Source organism: Bos indicus x Bos taurus, chromosome 5, assembly GCF_003369695.1.
Source record: "Bos indicus x Bos taurus breed Angus x Brahman F1 hybrid chromosome 5, Bos_hybrid_MaternalHap_v2.0, whole genome shotgun sequence".
NCBI classification, from domain to species: domain Eukaryota; kingdom Metazoa; phylum Chordata; class Mammalia; order Artiodactyla; family Bovidae; genus Bos; species Bos indicus x Bos taurus.
The window spans coordinates 90,272,938-90,294,786 of NC_040080.1; the positions used below are offsets into that span (position 1 = coordinate 90,272,938).

The 21,849-nt window shown below is 53.6% G+C and overlaps 1 protein-coding gene across 1 annotated transcript in view; it reads right to left on the minus strand.

Annotated features, from left to right (window-relative positions):
* Positions 1-21,849, minus strand: part of FAIM2 (Fas apoptotic inhibitory molecule 2) — a 34,736-nt gene that overhangs the window by 5,717 nt on the left and 7,170 nt on the right. Inside the window, exons 4-11 of the mRNA XM_027542802.1 lie at positions 21,500-21,564; positions 21,010-21,063; positions 14,985-15,035; positions 14,654-14,693; positions 14,127-14,164; positions 13,515-13,602; positions 13,153-13,248; positions 11,469-11,522 (exon numbers count right to left, since the gene is read on the minus strand). Coding sequence (XP_027398603.1) covers positions 11,469-11,522; positions 13,153-13,248; positions 13,515-13,602; positions 14,127-14,164; positions 14,654-14,693; positions 14,985-15,035; positions 21,010-21,063; positions 21,500-21,564 — 486 coding nt within the window. The remainder of the gene's footprint in view (positions 1-11,468; positions 11,523-13,152; positions 13,249-13,514; positions 13,603-14,126; positions 14,165-14,653; positions 14,694-14,984; positions 15,036-21,009; positions 21,064-21,499; positions 21,565-21,849) is intronic.

Genomic DNA, 21,849 nt, shown 5'->3' on the forward strand with positions numbered 1-21,849 from the left:
TATTAGTCACTCAGTCGTGCCCTACTCTTTGTGACCCCATAGACTGTAGGCCACCAGTCTCCTCTATCCCAGGGAGTAGGTTACCACTCCCTGCTCTGGGGATCTTCCTGACCCAGGGATCAAATATGGGTCTCCTGCATTGTGGGCAGATTCTTTACTGTCTGAGCCACCAGGCAAGCCCTTCTCTTAGAGAAAAGAGGGATGAAATGGATCCTGTCCCTGCCTTTTGCGCATGGCCACGGATGCTGATCTCCATGGGCTATGTGGGAGAGTTTGCTCCAAATTTCCACTCCACAGCCCAGTACCACCCACCACTGCAACTTCATGCCTATTGAGCCAGCTGAAGGGTTTCCATTCATTTATTCCCAACAATATTTAAAGTGAGCATCTACTATGCTACAGGGAATTGCCTTCAGAGCACTGACTGTCTAATGAGAGCAAAAAACATGATCAGAGATTACGCTATGAGCATGGACGCACATAGGGAAAAGTAACTTGATAATCTCCCTGGGTGATGAGCACTGTTAACTAATGTCTTGGCTGAGAGCAGGTATCTTGGTTATAGTTAGCACCTTAGCTGGCAGCCAAGATCTCAGTTGAGAGCTAACAACTCAGTTGCCCGCTAACACCTAAAATGACAGCAGGTGCTTGAGTTGCGAGCCAGCTGGATATGAGACCCTTCAGGAGGGACATGGCGGTCAGGGGTAGGAGCAGGATGGGGGTGCTATTAACTTACATCTGAGCAGTCTTCACACACTAGTGCTTTATCTCACTTGCCCAGTTCACCCTAGGAGGTAGATAGTATCATCACTATTTTACACAGGAGGAAGGGAGGCTCAGAGCAGGTGAGTGACTTGCTGATGGCCACTTATCCAGCTGGAACCAGATTACCTGTCTCCTACATCCCGAAAGAGACGGTGGGGGTGGGGTGGGCTTGCAGGGAGGGAGGAGGCACGTGCAGATGGCACAGAAGACAAAGGCAGACTTTCCTGGCTCACCCTACTGGTCAGGGCTGGACCTGGCCAGGCCCCCCGGGCCACGCAGTCGGCCTGATCCTGGGGCGCCCAGGCTTATGTCTGCCGCCCTCCCGGAGGTGAACTGGAGAGGCTCTGAGGGAGCCATGCCATGGAAAGGGCAGCTCAGAGCCACCAATGAACAGGCACTGGATACAAAAAGCTGGGGTTATAATGGGTTGAATCAGCATAAAAAATAATACGCGGACCGTGTCCATCCCACAGAAATGCCAGCAGCACACCCAAAGCTGTTCAAGGCAGCGTTGCTTCTAACAAAGAAACCCTGGAAACAACCCCAAACTCGATCAATTGTGCTGAGGCAGAAATATCTCTGATAACATCTATTATGAGAAATGAACAACGGACAGAAAAATCCATATCACATTAGCCCCTTTACCTAACAAAAAACCTATGACATAGAAGCTACCTAGCATATATCTATAAAATGCATATAGAAAGGTCTGGAAAGAGAGACAATTAACCACAGCAATTACCACTGGGAAGGCAGGGAAGGATATGGCATGACGACATTTGCTTTATGTTTATTATTTAAGGTTAAAAAATGAAATATATGAATAAACGTATTCAATTCCTGGGTTTGAAAAACCCCCTGGAGAAGGGCATGGCAACCCACTTAGTATTCTTGCCTGCAGAATCCCAGGGCCAGAGGAGCCTGGTGGGTTACGGTCCATGGGGTTGCAAGGAGTTGAACATGATTTAGTGACTAAGCATGCACGCACATACTATATATTAGAACATTTTAAAAGAAGGGTTAAAGTAACACAAAAGAAGAGTTCATGAACCCTTTCATTTAATTCTCACCACAAGCTCCTGGGGCAGATATTGCATAATCATCTCTACCATGGAACTGAGGAGACTGAGGCCCTGAGAATGTAAGTGCCTCACCCACTTCACACAGCTGAGAGGACAGTCAATTCCATTCTCTTTCCACCGTGTGACATCACTTTGGGGCATGGGGTGTGTGTGTGTGTGTGTGTGTGTGTGTGTGTGTGTGTGTGTGTGTATGTGTATGTGTGTTTGTGTATAAGGATGGAAGAAGTGGGGAGAAAAGTGTACCCAAAGTTCATGGCTAAGAGCCCAGCGGGCTACCTGAGGAGTGCAGGGAGCGCTGGGCCCACCTGCTCCTCACTTTCTGGGCTAAAGGGTGAGACTGGGCTCTGAGGATTCCAGAGAAAAGAGACTAACCGCCAGCTTTAAGCCCTTATGCCCTCGGTTGGGATGTAGGACAGGGAGAGGGCACCTGAGTGGAGACCTGCTTCAGTCCCATAGAAGATACTTCTCCTGTCTTCAGTGGCTTGGGTGTTAAAAGTTTAAACAGCACAGGGGACTTCCCTCATGGTGCAGTGGCTAAGACTCTGAGCTCCCAAGGCAGGGGCCCAGGTTCAATCCCTGGTCAGGAAACTAGATCCCACATGCTGCAACTAAGAGTTCATATGCCATACCTAAGACCCAGCGCAACCGAAGAAATGAATACATATTTAAATAAAAGAGCAGTTCTGGTTTTTTGTTTTTGTTTTTTTTTTTTAAGTTTAAACAGCACAGATGACCTCTGCATACTGCAGTCCTGGGGAGCACCTTCAGGTGGGCCACCACTACCAAAGGAACAGGGTCTGACAGGGTCTGGACAAGAGGGGAGCAATGTGAGAAGGCAAGTAAAAAAGGAAGGGTGTGAATGTAACAGAGCTCAAGAACATGGACTGGGGAGTCCCATAGACTTGGGTTCAAAGCTTGCCTCTGACCTTGGGCAACTGACAACTGCTGCTGCTGCTAAGTTGCTTCAGTCGTGTCCGACTCTTCGCGACCCCACGGACTGCAGCCTACCAGGTTCCTCCGCCCATGGGATTTTCCAGGCGAGAGTACTGGAGTGGGGTGCCATTGCCTTCTCCAACTGACAGCTACTAACAGGTAATATTATTGTTCACTGATGACATGCCAGGCACTTTCTCAGTGCTTTGTATATATACTGATTCACTTACAAGTCACAAGCTATGAGGTGGGAACTATTATCTGAATTTTATGGATAAGGAAACAGAAGTACAGAGAGTGACATAACTCAATCAATCCACCCAGCTTAAATGTTGCAGAGAACGGATCTGAACCCAGATACTCTGCTCCAAGGGTTTCCCAAGGAGCGATAGTGGTAGAGAGCCCGCCTGCCAACGTAGGAGACTTAAGAGACAAAGGTTCAATCCCTGAGTTGGAAAGATCCCCTGGAGGAGGGCATGGCAACCCACTCCAATATTCTAGCCTGGGAAATCCCAAGGACAGAGGATCCATGCGGTCGCAGAGTTGGACACGATGGAAGCAATTTAGTATGCACACACAGTGCTCCAAAATCTGGGCTCTGAACTACAGGGTTAACATGTACGACAAGAGCGAAAGCTCCCAGGGCAGCTGAGAAACTACCGCATTCCAGGTGCTCAGCTGTCTTCTTTTTTCCATTTATATATTATCTTATTAAGCATTACCACAGCCTTGTGAAGCAGTTAATATCAGCCCCATTTTAAAAACCAGGCACAGAGAGATCAAGTAACTTGCCCAAAGGTCACAGTGGCAAGAGGATGAGTGAGGCCTTGACTGTGGTTTGGGTGGGGTGCCCATGGTCACCTGGGGAGCTCCCCGGAAGGCCTCCTGCGAGCACCTCCCCCACTCAGGCCCATGTAGATGCGTCCTGTCCTGAGCCCTACTGGGACTCTTAATCACCCCTCCTTCAGTCCACAAGCCCTGGGGCAGGGGGTTTCCTTCACCTTCTCCGAGTTAGGGTGTTGGTTTGAAGGGCTTGGTTTGAGCAGGGCGTTGGTTTCTGAGGATTAGTGTCTGAGGAAGTGAGACTGAGGTGAGGCGCAGGAGCGGGGCACGAGCGTACTTTCCTCCTGAAGGAGCAATTACTGGTCAATCCACCCTCCCTCCTCCTGCCCTCTGAGGAATTCATTTGGACTCCAGGGTTCAGATGAGGCATCAGGTGGGGTATCAGGGCTGCTGTGGTGGCAGAGGGAGGGCTGCCGAACAGAGAAGGTTCTCTCACGGGATCCCTTAAGCTCATGGAAACCAGTGAGGCAAAGGAGTCGCCAAATTCTGAATGAAATAAAGTCTGAAAGAAAATCATATCCCTCCCTCAGGTCTGTGTAGCCATTTTTACTTTTCAAAGTGTTTCTCTAACTGTGAAGAAGGCAGGGCATCTACCATAGCCCCCACGAGAAAAGCAGGGCAAGTGGTGGGGTGGGGCAGACTGGGTCTCTTCCCTGAGCCCCTCAAAGACTGGGGAAGATTCCTAGGACACGCGGATTCCCGGGTGGACCTGGATGAAGAGACTGCCTGAAGCCCAGTCTCTGGATGACAAGGCTGAGAAGGCCTCTCTGGACCCTCCTGATGTGAGGGGACAGACCTCTCCAGGCCTCCATCTTTCCATCTGTGAAATGGAAAGGGAGACAGAATAGAAAGAGTGCTGAGCTGAGAATCAGAAAAAGGGGCGTTTCATCCAGTCTGGCAGCCAACACTGCATGCGTGTGGTGTGTCTGTGTGTCTGTGGTGTGTGTGTTATATGTCGTGTAAGTGATGTGTGGTGTGTATGTGTGACGTGTATATGGTATGCATGTGTATGTGGTGTGTGTATGTGATTGTGTGGTATGTGTATGTGTGTGGACTATATGTGGGGTGTGTGTGTGGTGTACATGTGGTATGTGTGGTGTGTGTATATGTGTGACGTGTGTAAAGTGTGCATGTGTGTGTGGTGTGTATGTGTGTGGTGTGTATGTGTGATGTGTGCAAGTGTGTATGTAGTACATGTGGTATAGGTATGTGGCGTATATATGGTGTGTATGTGTGTGTGGTTGTATATATGTGTGGTATGTATGTGTGATGTGTGCAGGTGTGTATATGTGTGACATGTATATAGTGTGATTGGTGTGGTGTGTGAAGTATGTAGGTGTGTATGTGGTATGTGTGGTGCATGTACGTGATGTGTGTATGGTGTGCATGTGTGTGGGTGTGTGCATGTGTGTATGTGTGTGGTGTATATATGTATGGTCTCTGTGATGTATGTAGGTATGCATGTGGTATGGGTGCTGTATGTGTGTGGTGTGTGTGTGCTGTGCATGTGTGTGTGGTGTGTATGTGTGTGGTGTGTGTGGTATATGTGGTGTATATATGTGATGTGTGTATGGTATGCATGTGTATATTTGTGAGTGTGTGGTGTGTGTATATGTGACTGGGGTGTGTAGGTCTGTATATGGCATATGTGGTGTGTATGTGACATGTGTATGGTGTGCATGTGTGTGTGTGTGAGTGTGGTGTGTGCATGTGTGTGTGTGATGTGTGTAGGTGTGTATGTGGTATATTTGGTGTATGTGTGTGACGTGTATGGTGTGAATGTGTGTTTGAGTGTGTGGTGTGTCTATATGTGAATGGTATGTGTGTGTGATGTGTGTAGGTGTGTATGTAGTATATGTGGTGTATGTGTGTGACGTGTATGGTGTGCGTGTGTGTGTGTGTGAGTGTGTGGTGTGTCTATATGTGAGTGGTGTGTGTGTGTGATGTGTGTAGGTGTGTATGTGGTATATGTGGTGTAGGTGTGTGACGTGCATATGGTATGGGTGTGTGTGTTTGTGAGTGTGTGGTGTGTATATATGTGAGTGGTGTGTGTGTGTGATGTGTGTAGGTGTGTATATGGTATATGTGGTGTAGGTGTGTGACGTGCATATGGTATGGGTGTGTGTGTTTGTGAGTGTGTGGTATGTATATATGTGAGTGGTGTGTGTGTGTGATGTGTGTAGGTGTGTATATGGTATATGTGGTGTAGGTGTGTGACTGCATATGGTATGGGTGTGTGTGTTTGTGAGTGTGTGGTATGTATATATGTGAGTGGTGTGTGTGTGTGTGATGTGTGTAGGTGTGTATATGGTATATGTGGTGTAGGTGTGTGACGTGCATATGGTATGGGTGTGTGTGTTTGTGAGTGTGTGGTGTGTGTATGTATGTGAGTGGTGTGTGTGTGATGTGTGTAGGTGTGTACGTGGTATATGTGGTGTAGGTGTGTGACGTGCATATGGTATGGGTGTGTGTGTTTGTGAGTGTGTGGTGTGTATATATGTGAGTGGTGTGTGTGTGTGTGATGTGTGTAGGTGTGTATATGGTATATGTGGTGTAGGTGTGTGACTGCATATGGTATGGGTGTGTGTGTTTGTGAGTGTGTGGTGTGTATATATGTGAGTGGTGTGTGTGTGTGTGATGTGTGTAGGTGTGTATATGGTATATGTGGTGTAGGTGTGTGACGTGCATATGGTGTGCCTGTGTGTGGTATGTAGGCACGTGGCGTGTGAGTCTGTTTGCGCTCTCTCTGGGCCTCAGCACAGGAAAGTCCCTGCCAGCTCTGAGCGCTCACGGTCCTTCCCGGGGACTGAGGACAGATGGCTATGAGTGCCCCCTCAATGGCCAGGAGTCAATACCCAGAACTGGAGGCCCAGCCCCTCTACAGAAGGAGCATCTTCCCATCCAAGCTTCACTCACCCAGACACCATCAGACCCTGACACATCCTGTACTGACCACGCAAGTGCTCTGGGCCGCCCTGTCCTTGACTCTGGGACACTGCAGCGGCCTCCTAACTAATCTCCCAGCCTCTGTCCTACTCATGAATCTGGCTTCTCACTCATCTTCCTTAAAGCACAGGAACGAATGTTGCCAGAGGTCCTGAAACTGGCCAGGTGGGACAGGCAGAAGAGAGTTCTCTTCCCACTGGGCCTGTCACCTAAAGTCCTATTCCTGGTTTCTCCCCAGGTACCAGGGCTTGGCTTCATGATTTCAGGGACTGGGAGATTTCACTTCCCCAGAGCAGGACCAGCTCTGAGGCAGAGCACCTGCCCACAGTCATGTAGGTACCGAGGTGCTGCCGCAGCAGAAAGGCAACTGTCCAGGCCCCGCGTGCTCGCTCCCTCCTCTCTCTTCCTGCCTCAACTCTCCTGCTCTGTCCCAGCCCCTGCGCCTTGCCTCACCACCCCAGCCCACCCATCATGCTCCCCTGCCTCGCTTTCCATCAGCTTCTACAAAAATGCACTCAAGGAGGGGACATAGAAGGGAGAGGAGAATGGGGCCACCCTGAGCCCAGAAACTTCCAACTGACTCACCACTTCCACTGGCATTTGAGTCTGGTGCCCAGAGGGGGGTTACAGGGTAGGGCGATAGAGAAAAACCCAAGCCTCTCAAGAATGTGCCAAGGCTAGTCAGGGTGAGGCCCAGGAGGGGCCCATCCCTGCCAGCAGGACCACGGCCCTAAAAGACCTTGGCTCCCCATCTCCCCAATCTCAGCCTAGTCCAGCTGGGAGGCCCTGTTATCCAAGACAACAGTATTTCGGGGAGGGGCTGAGGTCTGTAGGAGAAAGCCCTTTGCTTTTCATAGCCCTTCCAAGGCCCAGGCTGGTGGGGCTGGGGTGGTTCTCACTGGGGGCTGGGCCCTCCTCTAACACTTCTCTTCCCCCTTTTCTCACACATCCTCCCCGAGGCAGCAAGAGGGGCAGGGATCGCTGAGTGACATCCTTGCCTAGCTACAGTGCTTGGAGCACCCTTCACGGTGATGAGAATTCGCCAAAGGCTAGGGTAGGAGAAGGCAGGATGGACAGATCGAGAGACCAGGGGTGCTGGACACCAGTTCTGGGGATAGGTTGGACCACAGATTCCAAAGGACAGAAGTGATGCTGGAAGCAGGATCAGATTGAGGTCAAGGACCTTCTGAGTTGAGGTTAGTGGAAAGGCACGGGAACCTTAGTTCTTATGGGGCTGGGCCTCTGTGGGCCTCCATCCACGTGAAACTAAGAGGGAGGGAGGGGAATGAGTCCAGTGGCCCCTCCTTAAGCCTCCCCACGCCGTGGGATGGGCTGCAGGTCTTCCTTCCTTTGACCCAGGTGACAGAGGGCAGGGGATGGGGCTGGGGGACTGACGCCACTGCTCCTGACCACTGTTTACATGACTCGAAGGATGAGCCTGATAGAGGAGAGTCAGCGTGTTGCTCTCCTAACGAAACATTAATGGGTAATTAAGTGCAATGGTTCCTCCTCCCCTGTGACTCACAGGAGATGGATGCCTAAGTCAGCTGTGCAGTCATGCTTTCTGTGCCTCACTCTGGCAGTGCCTCAGCTGGACCTGACCTCTCCGGAGTCCGTTCATTCTGAAAACATCTAGGGGTGCCAGCTGTGAACCCCTAGGCTGTGGATAGAACAGCCAGCCACTGTTCTAGACACTGTGGATGCAGTGACAAGCCAGCCAGACCCAAATCCCTGCCTTCAAGGAACTTGAATTCTGCTGGATGGAAGACAATAAATAAACCAGAAAAATATACAGTATGTCAGAGGATGAGATGTGCGATGGAGAGAAATAAAGGGAGCAACCTGTGGGCATGCCTACATGTGTGTGTGTGTATAAACACACTCAGCACACAAGACTGTAAACAAAGCAAACACTTGAAGGAGGGGAGATGGGGAGCGGTGAGAAGATCAGAAGGAATCGACAGAGGCAACTACGGGAGCAGGGACCTGGGGCTGGGAGTGAGCCTGCCATCCTAGGGAGCAGAAAGGATGCTTGTGGCTGCAGCAGAGTGGGCAACCAGGAGCGGGAGGCATGAGGTCAGGAGGGCCTGCGGGCAGTGGGCAGCGATTGCTGGAGGCCAGGTGCAGAAATGCTGCTGCTGCTGCTAAGTCGCTTCAGTCGTGTCCGACTCTGTGCGACCCCATAGACGCCAGCCCACCAGGCTCCTCTGCCCCTGGGATTCTCCAGGCAAGAACACTGGAGTGGGCTGCCATTTCCTTCTCCAAAGTGCAGAAATGATCTGACCTCCTTTAACAGTGAACAGGAGCCCTCCCACTGCTGTGGTACTGACACAGACTGCAGGGGGCAGCACCCAGGGGAGGCATTTCGAGAATCCAGGTGGGCCATGGTGGCGACGTGGACCAGGGAGTAGCCATGAAGGTAGAGGCAAATGCTGGTGCCTGGACACCAAGTGAAAAAGAGGCTTCTGGGGGGAGGGCGTAAACAACTGTACCAAATGCTGCCAAGAGTCGAGCAAGACAAGGACTAAGAAATGACCACTGGGTTCAGTCACAGGGAGCCCACTGGGGACCCTGATGAGAACATTTAAAGAGGATTCAGTCTTCCCTGGTAGCTCAGCTGGTAAAGAATCCGCCTGCAACACAGGAGACCCCGGTTCAATTCCTGGGTCAGGAAGATCCCCTGGAGAAGGGATAGGCTACCCACTCCAGTATTCATGGGCTTTACTGGTGTCTCAGACGGTAAAGAATCCATCTGCAATGTGGGAGACTGGGGTTTGATCCCTGGGTTGGGAAGATCTCCTGGAGGAGGGCATGGCAACCCACTACAATATTCTTGCCTGGAGAATCCCCATGGACAAAGGAGACTAGCAGGCTACCATCGATGAGGTCGCAAAGAGTCAGATGCGACTGAGCGACCAAGCACACACAAGAATGATGGAGTGGAGAGAAGGGAGGAAGTGGGAAGAATTGGAGACAGCATAGATTCCCTTATAAGAAGCTTTGCTCTAAATGGGGGGACTAGAGGCAAATGTGAGTTAAGGGTTTTTTGTATTGCTATTTTTTCAGTTGGGAGAAATTACAGCCTGTTTTTATGCTGATGGAAAAAATCCAGTAGAAAGGGCAATACAGATGGTGCAAGAGAAAGAGGGGGAACATTGCCAGAGAGATCGCCCCAGCCTCTCCCCACTTCAAGCCAACAGAAGTTGTCCTCTTTGAGGGGGATGATGGGGGTTCTGGAAATGGCAGCAGGCTGGGCCCAGACAATTGGGTCCTGCCCTAAATCTGCCCTTTACTGGCAGTGGGACTCTGTGCCAGCCCCTTAACACCCGTGACCTCAGGTATATCTAGAAAGCAGGTCTTCTAACAGCAGCATTGCCTCCCTCCCTGGGATGTGATGGAGATCCCATGAGGTAATACGTGTGAAAGTGCTTTGTAAAATGGAAAGGGTGGAACCGATGGTTGGGATTGTTTTTATTATTTCTAATAACAAACGATTATTAAACAAATTTAAGGGATTACTGTTCACCCAACCCTACTTGTCTGCACAGTCTCCCCGCACAGCTGACGCATATGCAGCAGCGAGAAGCCAAGCACACTTCTGACCCTCCCTCGGTGATTGCCCTCCTCCCACTCTGCCCTGCCTGGACCCCTCTTCTTCCATTTGTCCCTGCAAACACCGTTCTCTGAAGCTTCCCCAGTCTCACTCCCCTCAGTCTGGCCCTCCTGCTTCTTTTCCTCCTAGGCTGACTCCCCTGACCCATCCTTTTCATTGAGATTTGTCTTCAGCAGGTACTATCTGCAGGAAAGGCTTCCCTGATGGCTCAGCAGGTAAAAAATCTGCCTGCAATGCAGGAGATATATGAGATGTGGGTTTGATCCCTGGGTCAGAAAGATCGCCTGGAGAAGGACATGGCAACCCAGTCCAGTATTCTTGCCTGGAGAATCCCCATAGACAGAGGAGCCTGGCAAGCTACAGTCCATGGGGTTGCAAAGAGTCGGACATCTCTGAGCGACTAAACACACACACACATCTGTAGGAAAGACTGCTGGTCCAGGAACCAAGAGCAATTAGTGTCACAGGATAATCAACCATCCTGGTTTGTCCAACCTTGCAGTTCCTAGGGGCTTTCCCCCCCAAGAAGGGGGACTTTCAGTGCTGAAACCAGTAAAGTTCTGGGTCAACCAGGACGAGTTGGTACCCCTAGTCTTGACCAAGGCTACGCTAGTTGATTTACCATTCATTGTCTTATGTCTCCTGCATTGGCAGGCGGGTTCTTTCCCACTAGTGCCACCTGGGGAGGGATTTAAAGCCTCTGAGCTCAAGTCCCTCATCTTAATTTGAGAACAACAGAACCTATTTTATAGAGCCACGGTGAGGAGTTAGTGTATGTGAAGCGCTTGCTGTGGGAGAAGTAAGTGCTCAATAAAATATTAACTACCACTGTTATCATTATCACCATCATTAACACTCTCAGCTTGGTGAGGGCAGCCAAGGACAAGTTCAATCTACATGCATCTGTCACAGAGTACCTGGAATCTCCTTTGCTCCAAGAAGTCTTCCCAGATTACCTCCAGGAGACAGCCAGGGCTAACTTAGTCCATGTGGTGGGGACACCCTCACTTTCCTGCTCCCACAAGCGACACTGAACCTCTCCCCAGGAACCAGGGGTACCTCTTCCCAGCTCTGTTTAAAGTGTCAATTCTGCTGTTACAACCTTCCATGCCCGTGCACAGGTCAGCTGATCTGTCTTGGAGACCTGAGCAGCACTGAGTCCCGCCCCTGCCCACTGATGCTCCATGGGGGTTCAGAGAAGTGAACCATGAGGAAGATAGGGACGGAAGAGGGGCCTGAGGAGGTGGTGGGGGGCTGAAAAGGCGGGGCCCCGGGGGTACACTCACCAATGTAAACACGCCTGCTCCCAGCACGGCATACACTGCGTGGAGCCAGGGCACCTGCAAGGCAGACAAAAATATGGACTCAGGGAGGGTGAGGGTGGGCGGTGGGGGCGAGGGGCAGCGGGGAAGGGAGAAGGGGTCAGTCCTGAGAATGGTGGATGAAGGACAAACCTCCCCAGTGGGGGCCCCCTCTCTCACCGCCCCCCTAACCCAGCCCTAGACCGAGAGGTCCTTAACCCTCTGGGCTAGGGGAGCCCCAGAATAACAGTGATTGTGAGGGGCTGGCAGGGGAGCTCCCGACTGGCCAGCACTTCTTCGCTCCACACAAAGCCCCAGGCTGAGGCTGGCCCAGGGTGACTCATCCTATGGGGCCCTGTCATTCTCCCAGCCTGAGTCTGGCCGGAGGCTGCGCCCTCCTCCCATTGTGCACTCATTCCTGGGCTCTCGGTCCCCCTGTCAGGACCCCCTGGCTCTGCCTGTGGGGGTGAGGGTCTCAGGGAGAAGCAGATAGACTTTAGGCTGGGGAGGAGGGGCACCTGGAGTCCTTGTTGCTGAACTTGATGGGATTGTCTGCCCCCGCTTCCCAACCTCCGCTCCCCCCGGGGGCCTCAGTGGCACCTAGCCGTGTGTGGAAACCTTGCAAGAGGTGCCAAACCAGCCATGCCCTCTGTAGGGCCTTCCCCTAGAAGATTCCTGGAAACACAGGCATCCTATGAACCTGACCCGGGTCAATAAAGGGTTCTTTGAAGCTCTGGGCCCCTTCCTGTACCCCTCCCCCATCCTAGATACACAGAGGGCCCCCAGGCCAGCTCCGGCTCCTCCCTTTGTCCACAGGATCCTGGGAAGAGCCAAGGAAATGCCAGAACCAATCCTGATGTCCTGGACTGGGAGCCAATACCTGGGGGCTGGGCAGGATGGGGTAGGGGAGGGGCAGTGAGGAAGGCTGCTCCTGGCCTGGAAGACAAGGGGTGGTGGGGACCAAGAGGAGCCTGGGGGCACGCACAGCACTGGGTTCAGCTGGGGTCCAGTAGCTGCTCTCTTGGGTTCCCAGGATTCAAACCCCCTCCTGTGATGCCCTCGGTCTGCCCCTTCTCCACCTGCAGCAGCCCAAGTGCCTGGAATAGGTCACTGAGCCCCGAGCAGTCCTAGCTGGGTTTCACCGCAAGCCAGACACTTAAAGAGCTGAGATTCGACTGTTCCCATGGACCCCGTCATGAGGTGAGGGTGTGTTTAGAGCCCTGCCGTCTCACTTTCCACCTGCCTGGCCAGCCAGATCCCGCCTCTCTGGACTTGACTGATCCCCCCAGAGTCCCAGGAGGCCTGTCCTCAGGGCTCCTCTGGGCTTCGTAGCCCCATGGAACTCCAGAGCCCCTCCCCTGCCTAGGGTTTACAAAAGCTCCTAGCCCTCCGCCTCAGCCTCGCCTCCACCCTAGCGGGGAGGATAGGAAAGGTGAAGCCGGATGTGGCTTGTGGAGCGGGCAGGTGCCCAGACCTGCCAAGAAAAGCCTGTGTTTGCTTACACTGCCAACAAGCCCATGGAAGGTGCCAGGAGGGGCAGGACTGGATGGCAGGCTGTGAGGCCTTGGCTCCGGGCCTTCCCTGGAGGGCGCAGGAGGAAGCGGCAGCCTCGGGCCTGCGATCCCACCCCCTTTATCCCCAGGGGCGGCAGGCAGAGCCAGAGACTCACATATTGGAAGGGCAGGAGGATGGCCAGGATGAGCCCACTGAAGAAGAGGGTCATGAGCAGCACGAAGAGCACACCTTGGCAGGATGTGAAGTCGAACTGCAGGGATGGGCTGAGCGTCAGCTGCAGGGCCCCTCAGGCCTGGACAGGGCAGCCCGGCGTTCCTGGGGGCCCTGGCCAGAAGGCTGAGGCCTCGGTGGCAGGCTGCCTTCCAGTGCTCACCCCAGAACCTGGCGTTCCGCCCCATCCACTCCAGGTGCCCTCCCCACAAGCTTCTCATCCTTGTGACCTCTCCCCAGCCAGGGATCCAAGCTCGGAGCCTGCATCCCACCTGCCTTCCCAGGCCCACGGGCCCCAGAGCTGACCTTGGTCTGGAAGCTGAAGACGGTGACCGAGAGGCAGACGAGGGCCGTGATGCTCAGGCACAGCAGCACAGACGTGGTGTTGTAGTAACTGCAGGATCCGCAGGCAGGGGCTCAGCTTCAGGGCAGGGCTTCTGGTCTCCCCCGGTCCTCCTCCCAGGCCCACCCGCTTCTGCAAGGACCTGATCCCACCTCCGTGGGGCCCACCTTCCCTCCTTTCCCATGATCCTCCCTCTCCTGCCTCCCCATCCTTTCTACTGGAACCCAACCTCCCAACATGCTTAGGACTCGAAATCCTGTTAGAAGGATCCTGAAGAGGTGGTGGTGGTGGGGTTTGTGTTGGTGTATGGAGGTGGCTTTCAGGGAACTGCATGAGCATGAACCTGGGGTCCTTTCAGCTGCAGCTTGAGAGGTGTCACCTTGCTGTCCTCCGTCTCCCACCCCAACCCCGGCAGCCTGGCCAGGTCTTGGAGGCACTGTCCAGTAGAGTGCAGGAGGAGTGGGCTTGAAGCCAGCATTTCCTACCTGTCTGCCCCTCCCCAACACCTGCCTAGCCAGCGCTCCCAGGAGGGATAGTGTTTGGGGCAACTCCCCCATTCTGCCCATCTGCTTTACCTGGACAACATTCCAGTGAGGTAGGCCATGGACAGGGTCTGAAAGGAGAACAGTGTGAGGGAATGGTGGGGCCCAGACACCTTCAAGGGCCAGCCTGGGTCTCCCCGCCTTGTGTGCACCCCTCAACTCTGAGTCTGCTTTGTGCATATGTGCTTACCTCCAGAACTTCATCTGGGGAAGGAGGTCTCAACGGGCCTTGAGCCAGCTGTCCCTTTGTTCTTTTGCAGCCCTGCTCTTCCCCTTTCCTACGACCATCCCCCTTGTTACCCACAGCTCTAGGATTTCCCACACAAACCTCTTAAAAACAAATCATAGTGGAAAGAGAGAGTGGATGGAGTGGAGAGAGGAAGCTCATTTGGAAAGAGAGGGTGAATTGTCTTTGAAGAAAAAGTGGGGTGAAAATACTCCTGCCTCCTTCAGTGACCTCATCTTGGCTGTCCCCAACTCCTGGCCCTCAAAACTCACTCTGCATCCCTGCTCCCTCCATCACTACAGCATCTGTCCCCAGACACCCCCACGTCACTTACAAAGATGGTCAGGAGGATCAGGTTCCAGGGGAAATGCCTCCTGTAAGGCAAGCCGCCAAGTTCAGAGGAGAGTGGGGTGCGGGCAGCACAGACCAGGGCTCCGCAAGCTCACCCCCACTCCTGGGGCACATCCCCATGGGCCCCCATCTGTCCACTCACCCTTCCCCAACCTTTGAGGTGCCAAGGAAACAGGGGAAGGCAGGCCTGCTTAACAGAGTCCAGAAAATGGGGCTCTCTTAGGGTGCACAGCACTGGTGGCAGGCAGGACTGGGGCCAGAACTTCCAAGATCCTGCTCATGTTCCCACAAGTTCCCCCCTCCACCATCTTTACCTGGGTCCAGAACAGCAGGCCAGGGTCAGGTAGGTCGCAAAGAACACAGCACTGCGAGAGACAGACAGACCGGGGAGTCAGCTGGTTTTTCCTGAAGCCTTTCCACTCAGTCGCCTGCTCAACCCACTCTCTGCCCACAGGACACCAAGCAAGGTGCTGCGGGTCAGGGGCAGGGATTGGTTAAGCCCACAACCATCCTAGAACCTTGCAACAGACAGGGTGATAGTCTAGTTCCAAAAGAGAGGAAGGGGAATAAGATGAGCCTACTTCTAGAAATCATGAATCCTGGGTGCCATAGGATAGCTAACCACCCAATCCAAAGTGGTTTTCCTCCAGATAGTATCTTATAACTTGTGTGTGTGTGTATATACACAAACATATATATATGGGCTTCCCAGGTGGCCTGGTGGTGAAGAATCCACCTGTCAATGCAGGAGACACAAGAGATGCAAGTTTGATCCCTGGGTCGGGAAGATCCCCTGGAATAGGGAATGGCAACTCACTCCAGTATTCTTGCCTGGAAGATTCCATGGACAGAGGAGCCTGGCAGGCTGCAGTCCACAGAGTTGCAGAGAAAGAAACGTGACTGAACACGCACACATGCATGCGTATATATAGGTGTATATGTATAGTTTCATATATGGAGTTCATATAGTGTTCTCTATGTGCCAGCCAGAGAACTACATGCTTTATGAATATTGACTAATATAATCCTCACATCGTCTCTGTGAGGCTCATTGAGGCCAGCCGACTTGTCCAAGGTCACACAACTACCACAACAGCAGAGGCAGGGTTAGAACCCAGGCATCCTGGCCCCAGAGTCCTCACTTATAACCACTTACCCCACACTGCCTCCTTCAGGCCTTTCCCTGGACCTGTTGCTACTTGTAACGATCTTGTTTTTCCTGCCAGCACCTGGCACAGTGAGAAGTACCTATGGCATGAATTTCTGGATCAGGTGGCCATGTCCACCAGGAGACTGGCAGGAAGCTCAAGTGAAACCCAGAGACAAGGATTGAGGGTTGAGGATTTTTCTGGAGAGCAGTGGAGGTGGAGGCCAGTCCAGGAGTGGGGAGATGAGGGCTGAGGACCCAAGGGTGGGGCATGATCATGCCTACCTAGATTGGTGCCAACGCCAATGCATGGTCTCCAGTGCCCAATGTGCCCTCAGACATGGCACCTGTCATCCCTCCCCATCTCTGTCCTCAGTTCTCTCGCCCATCCCCTATGGCAGCAACGCCAACCATCCTCCGCCAGCTTCAAACCTCCCAGGCTGCCTCACTCTCCTGCCTGGTCTGCCCTGATGTGTCCCAGAAAGATCTAGGATGAGGTGGGGCGCCCCGGCTCCCTGTCTGCCACCTGGAAACATCACGTCACGGATCTCTGTGTGCTTCCTCCCGTCCCTCCTCTCATCGCAGACTAATCCCCCAAGCCTCTGGGTCCCACACCCTCCCCTGTCCTGCCATTGACCCTCACACACCTCCTCAGTTGTTCTCCTGAATCTTTAAACAACACCTTTAATGGTTCTAGCTACTGCTACATTATCCACCCTTATAGCCAAGCTTCTTGAAAAAGTTGTCTCTGTTGAAGGCATTTTCTCCATCTCATAATTACTCCTCAACAAACCAGCCTGAGCCCCAGCTTAATGAGAGCTGCCTTTGCAACATCACTATGACCTTGTTGAGTCCAGTTGACACTTGTCCATACTTATCTTTCCTGGCATCTCAATATCTGATCTCTCACTTGTTGCCCTGGTTCCACAATGACAAAGCCTTGGGTTCCTGCCTAACTCCCTTGGTCACTCCTTCTCTACCTGCTTCAGCACCGGGTCTCTTCTGTCAAGCTGTCTCCTTTCACACTCCCCTTGGGTAGGTTCACTCATTCCTAGGACTCCCTTTATCAGACAGATGCTCATGACTTGCACACCCATATTTCTGATCTAGAATTTCCTTCTCAACCTCAGACCTGAATAACCAACTGCCGACTGGGCAGACACATTCAGAAACATACCCAATGCAGAAGGTTAGAATCGAACTTGTCCTCTTCCTTGCTCCTTCTTGGGCACCCCCCACTGCAGCCTTGGAGTCACCCACCCAGCAGCTCAGTCAGCTGTAACTCCCAGCCTGCTACACCCAACTAATCACTTGGACCTGTAAGTCCTCTACCTAGGCAGCTCTCAAATCTATTCCCTTTTCTCCATTCCTGCAATCACCCTTTTAGGTTGAGCCACCTCTGTCTATCTAGTCCTTCTGCCTCCAACCCTGCCTGCCACTCTCCAAGCTACAGGCAGATCCCATCATGTGACTCTTCTGTTTAAAATTCCAAAGACCTGGCAATGTCTTGTGTGATCCACTCCCTGCCTACCTCCCCAGCCCATCCCGCACCATGCTTCACCCCACCATCTACCCTCTCATCGCCCTCCGCATCCTCACAGGGTGACCACCTCCCTCTGCCCCGGCTGGAAAGGACCAACCAGTGATGATGCCTGTGGCCGGGACTGGAGGGGCTTGCTCTGTGCACCGTGGACAGAACTCAGCCAAAGCCTGCACCTCATACCCCACAGGCCTGCTCATCGGATCCGCACCCAGGTGTAGCATCTGGAACGACCTATTGTCTAATCCTCAGCCTGGCACGGGTTAGGCGATCTTTAAACATTCCTGGATGAAAAACTCGGGGAATGCAGGGGTTGAGACAAGGCCACTGGATTTGGTGAACAGGAGCCCTCTGTCTTCACCCTTCCCTGCTCTTCGGTGGTTTGCAAATGCTGCGTCACTGTTGTCACAGTGATGGAGGGGTTCTCAGTGCCATGACCAGGGCTGCTGCAAGACATCCTGCTCTGTGAGGGACCGTGGCATCATCCTGCCCCTGGAGTTGTTAAGAAACACTCCAGCACTTGCTCTCTTTGGGTCTCCCTTGAGTCACCGGTCAGTCACTTCAACAATAATGATAATAATAATACCTTAGTCTCTGTGTATCCTGGGTGTGGGGCCTATATCCCTGGCCAGACTAGAAGCTTCCTGAGGGCAGAGCTCAACCTCCTTTTCTCTCCGGTCCAGAGCTCCTCAACCCTCCAGATGAGTGGTTGGGAGGAAGGGCAGAGGGACGGGCGGCCTGGGGGCAGCTTGGGAGCCTGACCCTCATGTTTCCCCTCCCAGCTCTGGCACCACTGTCATGTGACCTCGCACAAGCTACTGAATTGCAGAGCCCCAGCGTCCTGCTTTGTCAAATAGGAATACTGGTACCAGTTCACTGTAGCGAGAGTTGGACGGCAGCACCCAGTCCAGCCTTGAGCACCAAGGCCTGGTGAAGGGGAGGGGAGGTTGAGCGCTGTTATTATTATGACTAGACCCTGGCTGACTGACAGCTTCCTGGAGAGGCTGGGACCCATCTCCCCCCGCCCCAGTTCTGGGCTCACATTTGTCCTCCTCTGCCTGGCTCCCCCCACCTCCATACCATGGTCCTTACTCCCCCCACCACAGGGAGGCATGCAGTTCCTGCTGCTGCGGCTCAGAGAAAGCAATCAGACAGTAAGGCAAGAGCCCACTGAGGGAGGTAACTGGGGCCTGGAGAAAGCGAGGGCTGGGGGTGGGGGTGCTGGGAGGCGGCCATCCAGGGAGTGGAGAATGAGTCACAGGAGTTAGAAAGAGACAGACTCGTCAGATCCAGGGCCCCAGGGCCTGAGCTGGAGCCATGGTCTATTTACAGAATGTCAACACAGAGGCACGAGGCTCAGGTGGAGGCCAGCGTCCAAACCCAGCGTCCTCTCCCAACTTACGCTGCTCCGGGACCAGTTCCTGGCTGTGGCGGAGGCTGCCGGGCACGGAGGGGACATGCAACAGCTTTGCAGTCGGAAAGACAGGCTTCAATCCTGGCTCTGCTGCTTAGGAAGCAACATCTTCACTCTGACCCTCATTTTTTTCAATGTATAAAATGCTAATAATAACAGTATCTGTCTGGGAGGGTTGTTGTTAGGGATCGAATGAAGAATATCTGCAAATCCCATGGCACAGTGCCTCATACAGAGAAAAAGACCTGTTTCATTCTTATTGCTGTTAAGGGCTTGGTACTTGGGGAGGGGTGAGACCCACTAGATGTCAGGCCTGGTAGGTGTCCGACCCAGAGGCAGACTCAGGACCAAGGTGAGGTGGGGAGGGGGCAGGAAGGACAGAGCCACAGGCTGGCTTTTTGTAGGACAGCACAGCATCTCGGTGGTGAATTCATCAGCACCATTACGGCTTTGCCATGCTCCATGGAAAGCACAGGGCCCAGGCCCAATTCCGGCTTCTCTCCACCCCCATCCATCCCTGAGCCCAGCACAGCATCTCTGTTTTCTGCCTGGAGATGCTGAGGAGGAAGGAGGATGCTAAGTCTCGGCATTCGGAGGTCAGAGTCTCACACCCGCCCTCAGTGGGTCGACTCTGCCTCCACTTCCTGAGCTGCTTATTCTTGGATTGTTCCCCTGCTCCATCTGCTCAGGGCACAGAGTCCTGAAGACTCCCCCACAGAAAGCCTGACGAGGGGCCTGGAAACTCTCTCGAGGTCTCGGGGCTCAGAGGCTGCCAGGAGGTGCTGACGTGCTGGGAGTCATGCCAACCCGCCACGTGGGCTGATGGGGGCAGCAGTCCCTGGGGCCTCATTAGCTTTACCCTCATTAGTGTGCCCAGTTCCCCTAGACACTCGCCTCCCTGCCTGGTCTGCAGACAGGCCCTCTGTCCTGCACCCTAAGAAAGGCTTTGGGTGTGAATGTCTCCTCCCCTGGGACCCCCAGCTTAGGGCTCTTAAAGAGCCCCAGAGGCCAAGATGTCTCCTTCCTGTCAGTCTCTGGGCTGGCTTATGTTATCTCAAGGCCCACTGTGGGACTGTTCTGGGCTCGGGTGATCCAAGAAGCTCTGGGCTGAGCCTGCATTTTCCACCAGATTCCTTTTCAATAACAGGCCTGGGACAGCTGTAGTGCACAAGCTCCTTGGGTGGACATTGGAAGCCTCCATCCCAGAACGCCCACTGCTCTGTTGGGTGTCCCAGATTCCCCTCCACGGACCCCTGCAGTGCTCCGCCAGCCTGGTCCCTAACTCAACAAACGTACCCCCATGCACTCCCACTCCAGCTCCCACACACGCTTTTGCTTAAGCCACTCCAGTCCCCAGTCCTCTTGGCCCCTCCTGACAGGGACCAAGAGCTGCCCCTCCTCTTTCACGGGCTGCCTGGCCCTGCAGGGGCTGCCTTCCCAGCAGCCCCAGTTCCGGCCTGGGCTCACAATGGGTGCTGAAGGAGACTTTGCTGACAGTAGCTCTGCTTTGAGCCTATGGTGGTCCGGCCTGGTGTTATCCAGAACAATTTCTTAACTGCCCACCTGGGAGGGTCAGAAGAGCCTTCTCTCAAGTTACTTGCCATGTTCCTTGCAGAGTTTAGGATAGGCGGGAGCTGACTGCTCGAGGGGAAGGGAGTCTGCCAAGCAGAGGGATTAAGAGTGCAAGCCTCAACCTGAATCCTGGGTTTGAACCCCAGCTCCACCACTGTCTACTTGTGTGATCTTGGGCAAACTCAACCTCTCCAAGCCTGAGTTTTCCAAGGTAATTATACCCAGTAGACCTGAGCGAATGCAATACTGTATATCAAGCACAGCGAACAATGCCCAGCCCTTATTAGGCACTTTATAAGTGGCAGCTATTATGATTAATAATTCGTAAGCACTAATAACACTATGTTAATAAGAGCAGCAACATTATTATTAGTGTAGGCCAAGGCGTCCCAGCCCCTTTCTGCTCAGGGCCAAGGTCTGGGTCTCTCCAGCCATGACCCCAGCTCCACCCTTCCCTCCTTATGCAGGCTCCAGAACCAACACGCCTCTTCTCCCCTCCCTCTCAGACCTAAACACCTCAGAAGGGCCCTTCTGGCCATGCTCCTGTGAGGACAGTCCCCATGGGGTGGGGAGAGGCCATGGGCTGGGACTTGTCAGCAGAGACCTTCCACCCTGGGCCGCCATGGGTGCTTCCGGTGAGGGGGGTGGGTGGTGCGGAATACTCACTAGGATGCCCAGTACCAGCCTGGGTTGGCCTGGACATAGTCCTTCACGGGGTCACTGCAGAGAAAGGAGGAAGAGAGAATCCGAATTGACCCTCTGTCTCCATTTCTGGCTCTACATCTGCACCTGCCCCCCGCTCCCAGTTCACAGGACTGGAGAGGAAGAAAGGAGTGACTGCAACCCTGGTGGGGCAGGGGACCCCAGCCACAGTCTTGGGCTGAGACGCGGACATGCCTGGACGTAGGGCTGCGGTGTCTGAGAGGAACGGCTGCTTCACAGACACTCGCTGGCCCGGAAAGCATGGGGCCACCCCCACTGGAGGGAGGACCCCTCCATGTGTCCAGGCTAAGGTTCTTCCCAGCACGAGGGGTACCGCTGCCCTGAACAAATATCCCCAGGCAAACATTCCCAGACCTGTCTGATGCTGGATCCCCCCAACCCCACGCCTGGCCCCACCACTCCTGGAGTGTGCTGGTTCACATGGTCAACTCACCAGAAGGTAAAGAGAGCCACGACACCCAAGGTCACCAGCAGCTGAATCAGCAGAATGGTATAGACCTGGGGACAGGAAGGGGTTCCTCTCAGCTTAGGGGGCCCTGTTGGAGGCCGGGAGGCTCAGGCCCCCAGCCAAGATCAGGCAGGCCCTTCTTCCTGGTGACTTGATCTACCCTCCAGACCCGCATCCCAGGCCCTCCACCCTCCATCTTCAGAGTCACTGGAAGGAATCCAGGCCAAGGAGAAAAGAGAGCAATGACGCTCCACGGCCTGCACCCATGGGGTCTGGAGAGAAGAGAGCAGGTGTTCAGGCATAGCAGGGGGTGGTGGATGCCCCACTTACCAGCA